At 49.5% G+C, this 14,009-nt stretch overlaps 1 protein-coding gene across 9 annotated transcripts in view; it reads right to left on the reverse strand.

Annotated features, from left to right (window-relative positions):
- The window catches only part of HIPK2 (homeodomain interacting protein kinase 2), a 182,656-nt gene that overhangs the window by 139,230 nt on the left and 29,417 nt on the right, over positions 1-14,009 (reverse strand). For 5 of the 9 annotated variants that reach the window (XM_042973511.1, XM_042973508.1, XM_042973504.1 and 2 more), the window contains exons 1-3: positions 3,806-4,156; positions 2,142-2,212; positions 1,280-1,470 (exon numbers count right to left, since the gene is read on the reverse strand). The exons of 1 other annotated variant lie outside the window; for it this stretch is intronic. In XM_042973511.1, coding sequence (XP_042829445.1) covers positions 1,280-1,470; positions 2,142-2,212; positions 3,806-3,940 — 397 coding nt within the window. In that variant the 5' untranslated portion in view covers positions 3,941-4,156. Of the gene's footprint in view, positions 1-1,279; positions 1,471-2,141; positions 2,213-3,805; positions 4,157-14,009 lie in introns of those variants that run through there. 3 more of the 9 variants (XM_042973497.1, XM_042973518.1, XM_042973507.1) reach the window with 1 other exon arrangement.

Consider the following 14,009-nt stretch of genomic DNA (forward strand, 5'->3'; position numbering starts at 1 on the left):
GTCGGAGAGTTCTCATTGTTAAGGGGGAGAGAGGGGATTTCATTTTAGATGTGTGATTCAGGTTCTTTAGAGAGAAACATCCCTAGAGAGCCTTTTTTAAATTTATAGTTATCTGTAAAAAACACATAATACCTTTTGCTCAAATTCTGTGCTTACTAAGCAATACGATCTCTTACTGGGATTCCAGAAAGGCCTCCCTGACCAAGGAGGAAATGCCCTTGGCATAAGCATGCCTCGCCTCTCTCTGTAATGATCCAGATTAATCAATCAGTCTTCTGTAAGATTAGTTACTGCAAGTCAGTCCTTCCCGACCTCATAATCCTTGATGAATTTATGAAGCCAGATTTACAGATCTGCCAGGCTGAGGATTCTAGAGGCCATGGTGAGCATCCAGAAATGTCTGCCGAGAGACCACCATGTTCAAGCACCATCCCAAGGGCTATGAGAACAGTACTACTGCTTTTGAAGAGAACACAAGGAGATGGGTGATGGGGAACCGGTAACTGACCACGTTAAGGCTGACATAACTGTTACTGATGATATGCCGTAAGGCTTGGAAGGAGGACCGAGCACAGGACAGAGCACCCCAAGAGGAAGCAGTGGGAGGCTGAAGCACAGAGGCCAGTGGGTCAGCAGACATGCACTGCAGTTAGGGAATAAGACTAAACATTTTTTCCCCAGTAGGCTTCACCCCCAGAGCAGAGCCCAATGTGGGGCTTGAACTCACGACACTGAGATCAAGACCTGAGCTGAGATCAAGACTGGACACTTAACCAACTGAGCCGCCCAAGAGCCCCTAAACCCATTATTATTTAAGATTTATAAGCCATCTACTTCCCACAGGACCTGGAATAGTTTGCAGATATAAGAATAAGATAACTTAAGATACAAGAGGAACACCACTATCTGAAGGGAACACAAGGAAGAATGAGGACGGCTGAAAGCATCTGAGGACTCCCGCAGGGAGTGGCACATGCATTTCGAAAGACGAGTTATAGTCAGACGTGGTTTCAATTGTATCCTGTAGGCAGCGAGGACTCGTGAGGTGTTTGTGAGCGAGAGGGCCAGTCGGCCTGCCAAATGGAGAATGGCCTTGTGTGGCCAAGGCCAAGAGGCTCCCAGCCCGCCTTAGAGGAGGTTCTGTGAGGTGAGGTCCTGAACGAAAGGTGTAGAGCTGATGGGATGGGAAGGCAAGGCCACAGACAAGAGACTGAAGGAGCAATGTAAAGAGTGTGGTGGCGGGCGGGGAGGGAGAGGGCAGGAGAGGGATTGGCCGTACCGTAGAGCAGTGATGAGTGACAGAACACGGGGCTCTCGCTGACTTGGAGCAGCAGAAGGAGGCACGCCCCGGTGTTCGTGGCCAGGCCCGAGGGCTCTTTGAACCAGGATGCTCCCTGGGAAGCAGCTGTGGCAACGACCCCTCCAGCCGCCCAGATTCTCCGTGAATGCGTCTCCGAGGCCGGAGCTGATCTAAAATGAAATCAGTTCTCACACCGGGTCTATGAGTTGCTGCCCCATGACGATGCTCTCCAGCCGTAGCCGGAAGGACACTACCAGGTAACATAAAGCCTTAATCCCTAGGCCAGGGCGGGGGGGGGGGGGGGGGGGGGAGGGGGTCCAGGAGTGACAGGGACCTATAATCCTCGAGCAAAACCACACAGCAACCCTTCCAGAAGCACTCAACCAAAACCATCCGGCCTATGAGGGTACCTTTTGTTACACACGAGATATTCATGGAGAACATCCAGATTTCTGTGTTCCTTCTGATGGCGGGTGCGGTGAGAACTCTCTGGTCTTTCACTAACATCAAATACATACACTCCATCTACTCCCCACACCACCCCCCGCCCCAGCCCAAGTGAGCCAAGTGGGCCCAGTGCTCAAAGTCCTCTGTATATCAGTTCTCAAAAGGTGGTGAAGGACGAAACTTCGCCGCCATCCTGCACCACACGGCTCTCAGCGGCTCGCCTTGTGGTCTTGACCCCGCTGGCCAAGCCCTTTTCATTCTTTTTCAGTTAAGCAGAAAATGAACCATCAGCTCCATTTCCACTCTCTCTGCATGAATCCTTTTCCCTTTTCTTTCTTGGCTCAAACTATATGGCTCATATAGGATTCCCACCGTGTTCTTCAGGGACTCTTACCTTGCTAAGTATTCTTCTCTTCTAAGAAAGGCTGAATCCAAATAAAAGGTGGGAGAGAGTATGAACACATTCTAAGGGGCAAATGGAAATACAAGAAGGCAAAAGAATAAACTTGTTGATTTCTTGTCCCCCAGCTTTGACTCCTACAAAATGCTAGAAATTACTGGGGGCGATGAAGGGACCTCTAAGGAAGTGAAGTCAGCAGCCCGGGAACCTGTGTTCCATGCTTTACTCATGCCGTGAAATCCCATTAAGGCACCAGGAATCCCCAGGAGGATAAGCTCTAATACCAGTTAGTTCAAAAGTAGAAACCACTGTGCAATTTGCTCATTTCTCCCCACGCTTCAACCAAAGCACGGGTGAAAATCATGAAGAATCAGCCTTTCCCTGGGCCTGGTGGAGAGTGAGCCACCAACGGCCAGGGCCAGGGCCAGGGTGGGCAGCACTCAGGAATGTGGGCCTACAGATAGATCTGGCCTCCATGCACACGAGCTGGGGGCAGGAAGCGCCTCCATGCCCCCTTGGTCCTGGGCCACACGAAGTGACTCAGAACTATGGCATCACAACTCAGCCATGAACAGAAAACAAACAAGGAACAAGGTGGGCCTCTCTTTAGATGCAGGCTAAAATCTGGGGAAACTTATCAGAACAAAGAAAAATGGTGTGCTTGCTGGCAGCCTGGTTTCTTTTTACGCACGGGGAAGCCTTTCCTGCTAGTTTAAGAGAGAGCCCCACCTGCTCAGAGACCGAATGTCAGTGCAGAAGGAGAGGGAAACTGCACCTTGAGCGGCAAAGACACCAAAATGATCCTGAGAGGGGGATGCAAGCAGGCTCCAGCATGCGAGTCAAGTCTGCGGGAGAAGGGCCGCCCTCATCAAAGCTTGACACAGTCTTTAGCTCAGATGCTTCCCCTGGGCACAAACCACACAGATTTGGGCCACAGACAAGACTGGAGACCTCATTCCAAAAGGAATGAGAACACTACTGGGTCAACTGACAAAACTGGGATACAAACTGTTGTGCGAAACTATCGCATCTGCGTCGAGTTCGCCAACATTGGAGCCCATGCTGTTACCAGGGAGAGCACCCTCCTGTCGGGAAACATGCAGGATGTGCTGGGGGAGGGGGGGGGGTTAGAGCAGCGCCGCCCCCTAGAACTCCGTGTGATCTCGGGAATGCCCCCTCACCTTTGCCGACCAGCACAGGAGCCGCGAGCCACAGGGGGCTACTGAGCACTTGAAAATGTGGCCAGTGTGACTGAGGAACTGACTTTTACACTTTATTCCATTGTAACTTAAATAACCACGTGTGGCTTGTGGCTGCTGTATTCAATGGTGCAGAAATAAGGGACCATGACACCTACAGCTTACTCTCAAGTCATTCCCTGGAAGTACATTTAGACGTAAACATACATGTGTATGCGCACGCACACACACACACGTGTGACAACAGAGGGAGAAAGTGAGCGTGCATGACTGCAAGCATGCAAATGATAAAGCAAATGGCGTAAAATGGTAACCGGTGGATCTGGGTGAAAGGTACGGGGCTCTTCTTTGTAAATTACGCTTAGTTTCAAAATTTCAGTAAGTTTACAATTATTTCCAAACAAAATATTTTTTAAGTGGATAAGGGTGAGCAGGTATTCATTAGTTAATGAAATCTACCTGGAACTTATTTGCAGGTAGGGGGTCGGGACTTGGAAGTTCGAGGCGTCCTGAAATTGAGAGCAGACATGATGGATCCCGCAATGTGTCCCCAAACCCCAATGTGTCCCCAAAGCATTGCTCATCCAAACCCATCACTTGGTGCTTCTTTCCAGGCGCACGATCAATGCTGCTCCTCTCCCACCATGGGCCTTCCCACTCCTTCCACTTGACCCTTAGCCTATATATGTCCACAAAGGACTTGACTACAATGGCAAGCTCAGGGCAGTTTTAATCTAACAGCTTTACTGACGTATAATTCACACACTGTAAAAGTCACCCTGTGAAAATGCACAGCTCAGTGGTTTTTAAGTACATTCACTTGTGCAACCACCATCACTAGCTAATTCCCCCAAACGTTCTCATCAGGGACCCCCCCACCCACCCACCAGCAGCCACTCCCCGCTCTCCCTCCCTCGGCCCCTGGCACCCTGTAATCTGCTCTCTGCTCTGTGGCTTTGCCTATTCCGGACATTTCACATAAATAGCTCCGTACGACAAGCGGCCTTTTGTGTCCACTTTCTCTCCCTTAATGTAATTTTTTCAAGGTTCACGCCCGCCGTAGTATGTGTCAGCATTTCATTCCTTTTTTATTGCCAAATAATATTCCACTGAGTGGAGAGAGCACATTAGTTTACCCATCCATCAGCTGAAGGACATTCGGGCTGTTTGACTTTTTGGCTGTTGGGAATGACGCTGCTACGAACTCGCTAACGAGAGACTGTGTGGACAAGCGTGCGCAGCTCCCTTGGGGGTACCCTGCAGCGGAATGCTGGGTCGTGTGGATACTCCAGGCTTCACCTTTTCAGGAGCTGCCACCCTGTCTTCTAAAGTGGCCTCCTGCTGTCCCCAGGAGTTGTGCCATCCAATACAGCAGCCCCAGTTAAAGCCCACAGAAGGCAACTCTACAGAAATGGCTGCCCTTCTGTCATCTGCGAACTACCGCAGTCTACATTCAAAAGCAGGAGTCAGGGTTTGTTTGACTCGAGGTAAATAAATTAGGGAAGCTGTGACTCGCTCGGTGCCAGCAGCACGCTTAGCCTTGTACCGTCCCGGAGAATGAGCCAGCACCTGGCATGGCAGACAAGGTCTGGCACATGGTGTGCCGTTGCCAGATGAAGCGGCTCTCTGTCACGGCACAGCTGCAGCGGGACGCAAGCTGGCACTCTCTGACTGTCCCCTCGCTGTGGCAAAGCTGTTTGTGCTACTGGTCAAAGCCTTGGGGAGAGTTATTTACTATCGCCCACAGATTGTGCTCCTATAAACGCCTGCCGAGAACCTGGCGGGGAGAAAACCTGGAGAGGGCGAGGGCCATGAGAAATCCAGACAGCAAGCAGGCGAGGAAGGTATCGATGAGGCCGGCCCTTTGGGGCCTGTCGCCTGTTGGTCCTGATGTGTTCCAGAATAAGGGCAAAGACCAGCAAGCACACAGGGACTGAAGCCCAGGAAGGCAGCCAGGCCCACCACCGATGCAACTGGTGATTCCCTATCAGGCATGTGGCCCCTCCGAGCTGGTGGCAGACACACACACGCCTGAGCTTCGTGTCGGGGCACCAGACTGAACTCCTAAGGCAGAAGTACAAATTCCAAAGCTCCGCAAGCAAGTTGGGAGGCTGGGGAGATGGGCTGGTGAGACAGGGACGATTTCTGCAGAGGAGAGAAAGAGAAGTCGTAGAATGGCTGGCTCTCCACTCTGCTCCCTTGGGAACACTGGCGGGGGGGGGGGGGGGGGGGGGGACCTCAGACCCAGGCAGCCCCTGGGGCCCTGGGGCCCTTCCGCCTTTCAGAAGCCATACTTTGCACCGTCCCAGCCCCTTGCCACATTCTGCCTGTCTGTCACCTTTCCCGCCTCAGGACCAACTTTGTTCCCAAACCATTTAAAATACGTTGTAATCCACAGGCAAATTGCTACCGATTTACTAAAAAGACCTCAAGCATGGTTTTGTGTTGTGGGATGGAAAAGGGGAAGGCAGCTAGCTGGCCTGAGATGCTGAATGTGTCTTGCCTTGGCCACAGCCTGTCCCTGGGGCCCCAGTTAATCTACAAATTCTAGCCCATCCCTCTGTCAGTTTCCCCCTCGATTCCATGAATATTTAGCAGCTCAGTGTAGCTCTGCGTGCTCCTAGGTAACTACTCCTAACTCATGCTCATTCATTCTTTCAGCAACCATTCAATAAATATCACTTGTGACCTGTACTCCACTTCTTGGCATCTGTAATATGCTTAGCCTTTCAAAATCCTAGATAACGGGGCCCAGTGCCTGCTCTGATGAGAAAAGTCTGAGGAAACAGGGGTAGAAACACAGACTGGATTTTCACATATACTATCTCAACTAATCCTCACAATAACTCTGAAGTCACCGTTGTTATCTGTGCTTTATTGGAGAAGAGACTCAGAGAGACTAATGGGCTTAGCCGCCCATGGTCACACACTAGTCAAATGACAGAACCAGGGTTTCAATGCACATCGGCGTTACTCTGAAGCCTGTATTTTTTTTTCATTAGTAGCATAAACAGCAACGTTGTGAATGTCATGCATTGTCATTCCAGCATGACAGGATTGTTATTTGTACGCAGAACAACGGATTAGGAGTTAGAAATCTTGATTTCTGCGTTGGCTTTGAGTAAGTCACTCAGTATTTCTGAACACAGGTATTTTTGTCCGTATGGGACTCAATGTTTCCAGAGTGTGCTTAGAGTCCCGTGAGCTATTAATACTCTTTATGGAAAAAGAAGAAAAAAAATGAGATTCAAACAGTTTAGGAACTGCTTCTTCACTGCAAGACTCCTTGGAGCCTCGAATCTACTAGTGAGCGAGCACCGCATCTCCCAGAGGGCCACCATGTGGCCCAAATGTCTTTACCAAAGGAAAAATCCCCCCCAACACACACACACACACACACACACACACACACACACACACACACACAGTCAAGAAAGGAGACCGGAAAACACTGGATTGGATAATCTAAGGAAACTTCCAGCTCTAAGAGTGAATAATGGATTCATCTCATCCTTCCAACCAGAGGGCACACCTCCCGAGGGCAAGGTGTGCTTCTCTATGAAATCAGGAAGAGGGCAGCCAGGTAGAGGCGGATCCGAATGTTCAGAGGAGTAAAAGGAGCCAGAGAAAGCTCCCCTGGGGACAGCTGTTCTAAAAGGACTCGCATTCCTAGAGGTACCTCCTATCCTTTTATTTTTTAAAAATTTTTATTTGTTTATTTTGTTTATTTTTGAGAGAGTGTGAAAGCGGAAGGGGTCAGAAAGAGAGGGAGACACAGAATTGGAAGCAGGCTCCAGGGTCCAAGCTGTCAGCCCAGAGCCCGACACGGGGCTCGAACCCACGAACCGTGAGATCACGACCTGGGCCAAAATCAAGAGAAGGATGCTTAACCAACTGAGCCACCTAGGCGCTCCTCCTTTTAAAATAAGTAAGCATCATCCAAATGCAGCTGGGCTGACTTTGTCCCCCCAAAGCAAATTCCCTGGGCGCTAAAGAGATTTCAACCTGTCTTGATGAACTTAAGGGGAGGAATCACTATCGTCAGTCTATGGCCCTTCAAAGCCATATCTAAGGAAAGAACAAGTCTTCAGGGCAAATCTGCGGCTTGGCAGTTTCACAAATTGGTGGAGGTGGCTCTCTGAGGGGCAGTCCAGGCCGTCACTGCCCTGCAGGCAACTTTCCCCTGGTGTGCAGGAAGAAGGGGTTCTAACTACAGAGATTCTGCTGGGCCTTGAGGAATGGTTACACACGCCAGGCTGCAGGGATGGAGGAGGAGGAGGATGGGTGTAAAGATGAAGGGGCAGCAAAGGATAGAACATGTCTCAGGGCACAGAATACAGTTCAGAACAGCTCTCAGAACAGAGAACGATTTCCAGGTCTTCAAAGGTTTCCCATAAAACTCCCTTGTTTTTAAAGGAGACCCACGATTTTCCTTGGGACATATTTATACATGGCTTAAAATCGCCAGATCACTCTTGGAAAATATGTTAGTCATCTTGGCCATGGCACTGTGGAAAGAGGCCGATGTTCTCCTATACATTTCCATGTGGTCGTCAGCCTCAACTTCCAGATGCCCACAGCATAGGCTAGAGGATACCAGAATGCAGTAGCAGCCAAACAAACAAACAAACAAACAAACAAACAACAACAAATCTGTACAATCACCCCCTAAGTCCTCCATCTAGAACAAGACTAGAAATAGACTTAGACTTAGAAGTAGCCCAAGACTTAGAAATAACCACTGGCCCAATGGATTCATCCAGAGCTCATTTCCAGACCCTAGCTATCCCTTGCTAGTCCCGGTTCCAGATTTGGGCTCCAGGATCAGAACGGCTCATCAGAAAGGCCCTGTGCTAAGAGCTCTGGTCGAGACATAATGGTAGGGGGTAGGACTCAGGATACTGGGGATGCAACATCTGAGCAATTAGTTCTAGATGTCACCTCAAAAGGTTACAGACTTCTGTGAGAAACCTGGGGACAGGAAGTGACACTGACTGCATGCCTATTTAAAACTGCATGCCAGGCATAGTATCCAGAATATACTAAGAACTCTTAGAACTCAACAATAAAAAGAAAAATAACCCATTTTTTAAAAAGGGGGCAAAGAACTTGAATAAGACTTTTCTCCAAAGGAGACATGCAAATGGCCACCAAGCACATGAAAAAGGCTCATCGTTATTAGCCTTTAGGAAAATGCAAATCAAAAGAACAGTGAGATACCAAGGGAACTGAAAACACTCCACACAGAAACTTGTGTACGAATGTTCACAGCACTATTCATAACAGCCAGAAAGTGGAAACAACCCAAATGTCCATCAAGTGACTAATGGATGAGCAAAATGCGGTACATCCATACGGCGGAGCATTACTCGGCAGTGAAAAGGAGCAAAGTGGGGATACACGAAAGAAGGCGGACAGGGTCCTGTTGAGCAAAAGCAGCCAGACTGAAAAGACCACATACTGTATGATTCCATTTACATGAAATGTCCAGGCCAGGCAAATCCAGAGACACAGAATACGGTTAGTGGTGGCCAGGGACTATGGGGAGGGCGGGATGGGGGGTGGGGGAGGACTGCTGATGGGTGTGGACTTTCTATTTGGGGTGAGGAGAATGTTCTGGAATTAGACACTAGTGATTAATGCATAACTTTGCGAATATACTAAAACCCAAGGCAAACTTGTGGTGTATGAGTTTCTCATATAAACATCTCAATAAAACTGCCTTAAAAAAAGGACACAAACGCAGATGCTTGACATTTATTATCACCCAATGAACCTGAAATGGGCATTATCATCCCCTTCTCACAAGCGAGAAAACCTGAGGATTGGCGAGGAATGGCTAACTCCCAGAGTCGCGCAGCGAGCCATGTGACAGAGTGGGTTTAAGATCGGGTCACTGATTCCGAAGGCCGTGCTCTGCCCACCTCTCCACGCCGCCTCTTGCCAGGGTGATACGCTAACTAGCAACTGCAGAACGGTTCCTATGGAAAAAATAGCACTCCCTGGACAAAGAATCCCTGACCGACATAAAATGCTAGCGTTGGAAGTCGTGTTAAAGGGCAGCTCGCCAAATCCCTTCAATTTACAGATGAATAAGCAGAGCTTCAAGGCAGTCAACTGACCTGTCCAACCAAGGCGGCGAGGCTGGTGGGAACGCTCACCCCTCTCGTTTGACAGAAGACAAGCTGATGTATTGTTCGCTGCGATTAGTTAGGAATCAAAAGGTAGATGGAGTTCACCCAGTTGGGGCATGCGGGTCAACAGGTATTCAGCAACCTTCAAACATGCCAGTCTCACATCCAGATCCCAGCTAGAAGATCACTCAAGCCGGTTATAGCTCACATTATTCTGCAGTTACCCTGAAATTTCTCTCCCAACCCCAGGAGTGCTCTGAAAAGTCCCACCAGGGTGCGACTGTTCCAAGGATCCCTCAGAGCTTTTGAACTACTTAGCAGGAACGGGGAGTTCTGGATTCAGCATTCAAGTGTGAGGATAAAGGCTCAGGAGACTTGAGCAACGTTCCCCCCGCCAATCCGAAGTGACTCTACGGGGAACCACTTGCCAAGGGAAGGAGAGGGAAGCTGAAGACTGGGCTTTTTTAATGCCTACCTAATGTCTCCACGGCGATGTCCTGTCTCATACGGAAAATGTCCCAAATCAAGGTCGTGACCCTGTTCTCCATCCCACAAACCTACCCCTCCCTTGTTTCCCTTTCTCCCACAACTATATTGTCCTCACAGCGCCCCCAGCGGCCTGGGCGAAATGCCCAGCTCGCCTTCCCCCTTCCCTCCCTTCCCCCTCTCCTTCCTCTCCCTCCTCTTCCGCTCCAGGCTGGAGTCCACCTCCTGGGCGGCTCCTGGCAAACACCGTCCTAGACTCAATATGTTTACTCAATTAGGTCGATCCCACCCACTAACTAGTTAAGTCCTTCACAGCAAGTAGCAGCCAAGTCTATTTAAACACAGCAAAGGAGAAAAAGACGAGACGGATGGCCTCACGTGCACAGGTCACAGAGGGTTATTAAATAAAAGGTAGAGCCAGGAAGAGCAGAGCAGGTGGGGCTGTGAGCCCTTCTTTGCGTGTATTCTGCTGGAACGGAAAGGCACATGGACGCACCGGGGCTACTGACTGCATCTGCAAATTATGAATTATTTCAGGGTAGTCCCTCTGAACTCTCCATCTGCTGATGGCAACCGCAGTCAAATAAGCACGTTCGGTTGGAAAAACCTGCGACCTGTGACTTATTCCAGTCGTGCCAAGTCTGACACCCACTGTCCCCCAGCCGTGCCTTGTGCACCGCTGCCTGGAGCCACCACGGGCTCCCGCGCTGCCCGTCCAAACCAAGGCCGTCCTTCAAAGACCAGACCAAGTAAGACATCGCTGGTCGCTTGGGACCCTCAGGGTTGCCTCTTCGGGCCTCTCTGATGGTGCTCAGCACAAATGACCTTGCTATCTTTTGTTGCTTTACCTAACCCCGTCTGCAGTGAGTTTATAAGTTCCTGGAGAAGAGAGAACTGGTGCTTAAGTGGGCTAATACAGCGTTAATGCTATATGAGCATTAGCACTATTAGCCCTCATTGCTTACTGGTGTCCCCCAGGTCCCGGGCACGTGGCACCAGTCACCAAACGTGCTAAGGGCTGACAAGCGGTTTTCCCTCAGCCTCTTCTCAAACGAAACCTCTGCCCTCCGGGACCCAGAAACTCCAGCTGAACATCCACCTGCTAACTGTTCAGTCACATGTACTCCCTCTTCCTTCCACAACACCCCCTACGCTGTTTTGAGTCCAGCCCGCCAGAGTAAAGGGGGGCGCGGGGAGAGGCAGGCACCATGCCACCGTGCAGCGTCTCTGTGCCGCACCCATCACTTGTCTCAGGAGCTAGAAAAACCTAAGACTGATGAACCATTTACTTCTCTGTGAAATCAAAACGATAACTAAGCAGAGCTGGAAAAAGAAGCAGTTTTCAAATTATACCGGGCACTGAGCCAAAGCCAGCGGTGATACAATGACAAGTCATTTGTCCAGGGCTGACCAAAACATTCACACAGACGGGCTCTTTTTCATCTAGTAATGCTTGGGATGGGGTTCCGTTTTCGACTCTGAAACATCCCACGTGCACTCTCTCCCAAACAGCATCCTCTGCTCGCACATCCTGCGACAGTGGCCACCAGGGCAGAGGGCTGGGCCGAGGGGGCTGCAGCCAGTACTTTCTGCCAGGCCATCTGCATAAGCCAGTCTAACACCAAAGACTCGGAGGGAGACCCTCCTCCCTCCAGAGAAGGTGGCCCAATCTGGACGTCCCTGCAGTCCTAACACTGGGACTACAGGTCCCTCGGGGTACATCAGGGCCCGTGCACAGCCTGAAAGTAAACGCAGTCCACCTGGAGCCACACACCCACCTTCTCCGTGCCCTCTTCACGCTCACTTATCTGCCCCATCTCTCTACTGAGCACTAACTACTGTAAGACAATTTGGGCTCTGAGAAGTGACATCTAACAAAGCTCTGTGTTAAGCGTCTTTTCAGTAAAGCATCTAGAAGATTCTGTTGTGTTCTTCACTTTTACTCCCACCAGAGCCCCTTTAGCTGAGGACAAGACCACACGTGAGGGTGACCAGTTAGCCCAGCCTTCCCGTGAGCCTTACTAAAAATCCAGGCACCGTTTTCGCCTCTGGGTCCTAGCCTAGCACCAGGCTGCTGTTCTAGACCCACACTGTCCAATACCGTGGCCACCAGCCACAGTGGCAAATTAAAATTAAATAGAATTTAAAATTTAGTTCCTCAGCCACACCAGTCACGTTTCAGGTGTTTAACAGTCACACGTGGCAAGTGACTACCATTTTAGTGTGTACGGACCTAGAACATTATAATCGGTGCAGAAAGTTCTATAGACAAAACTATTCTGGGTGGTAACATTTAAACTTGTAGGTGGTCTAATTTTTTGAAAGCTGTCACCTTGTAGTCTTGAAGAAAATACATTTCCAACCCCAATGGACAAATGGTTTTTCCTAAAAAAACCCAGTGAGGTAAAAGGTCACCTCAGAGCAACGTCCTTCATAGAACAAGCGCTCACATTCCTCAGATGTTGGTCTGCTTGTCTGTATTGCTTGTCTTCTTTCTACTTCCTGACTCTCAAGCTTACATCCAACTCCACACTCCAATGCAAATTGTAACCAAAGCACGTGAGGTGACTCGTTTCTCTGTCGAATCGGGGAAGTCACTTCGTGGGCCCTGTTTCTGTTTGCCAGGGCTGCTGTGACACAGGACCAGGGACTGGCTGGTTTTACCAACACTAGCTTATTGGCCTCTCTCAGCGCTGGAGGCTGGAAGTTCAAGATCAAGGCATCGGCAGGGCTGGTTTCTTCTGAAGGCTGTGGGGGCGAATCTGTTCCGGGCCTCCCTCTTAGCTTCTGGTGGTTTCTGACGATCTTTGGTGGTCCTTGGATTGTAGAAGCATCATCCCCCATCTCTGCCTTCACACTCTCATGCCGTTCTCCCTGTGTGTCTGAGCCCAGATTTCCCCTTTTTTATAAAGGACACCAGCCATAGAGGAGAAGTTCATTCTAGTATGAACTCATCTGAACTAATTATATCCGCAATGATCCTGTATCCAAATAAGCTCACATTCTGAGGTGTGAGGAGTTAGGACTTCAAATATGAATTTGGGCAGGGGGGACACAATTCAGCCCATGACAGGCCCTCAAAGCCCCCAAGAAAAAGCACTCCTCCTGGCATACCATCTGTTTTCCATTATTCTATTAATATGAAAAGATCCGTAAGAAGTTACTGGCTGCTCAGCTTTGTGGGAGCAGGTGGTGACCCCAGGCAGAAACTTATACCACATAAGGCTATTTCCATCATACATAACGTCAATTCAAGTCCACTAAGCCAGATTTAACAAGGTCCAAAAACACAGACTTTGGCAGAAGTACAAAAGGAAAACCACGACAACTGTCACAGTCACAAAATATAGGGCTGGTAAACTCCGCCACGTTCGTCTAGCCAAGCTCACTCATCGTACAGGTATGTTCTCCAGGTGGCATGGCAGACGCAAATGGGAGTCTCCCCTGACCCAGACCCCTCAGCATAATGCTTGGTGGTCACAGTCATGGCACAAACCAGTGCCTGAGCTTATCAAATGCAAACAGAAAGAACAGAAAGTCATCCAGCAGCACAGGGTACCCAGAAATGTGCTTGAGTTTACTGCCCAAGCATCTCAGTGTGAGATATGAGAGCCATCCATAAATTCAGGTAGCAAGACACAGAGAAAAACCAACGGGTTCCAGGGCTAGAAAACCGGGTTTGAGCCCTAGCTTTGACACTAGGTGAAAGATCTTAGACAGCGTAGTAAATTAACATCCTAAAGCCTCAGTTTGCCCATCTGTAAAATGGGGAGCTTGAGATCCGCCGCACTTTATATAAAGAAAGACCTACTGATGGCCATCATTCTAATAACTAACATTTACCGAGCGTTGGTGATATATTCGTGACACCTCCCAATGAGTCTGTGAGGTAAAGTACCACCACTGCCCCCATTTTTTGAATGAAGAAACTCGACCTTAGAGCCCGGAGCTGGATCCCTGTGATTGCAAAGCCACACTCCTGACCATTTTATGATATGCCCAGTACACAGTAGGAGCTCTATAAATGCTTCCCATCCCTACCT

The sequence above is a fragment of the Panthera tigris genome, chromosome A2 (assembly GCF_018350195.1).
Source record: "Panthera tigris isolate Pti1 chromosome A2, P.tigris_Pti1_mat1.1, whole genome shotgun sequence".
Taxonomy (NCBI): Eukaryota; Metazoa; Chordata; class Mammalia; order Carnivora; family Felidae; genus Panthera; species Panthera tigris.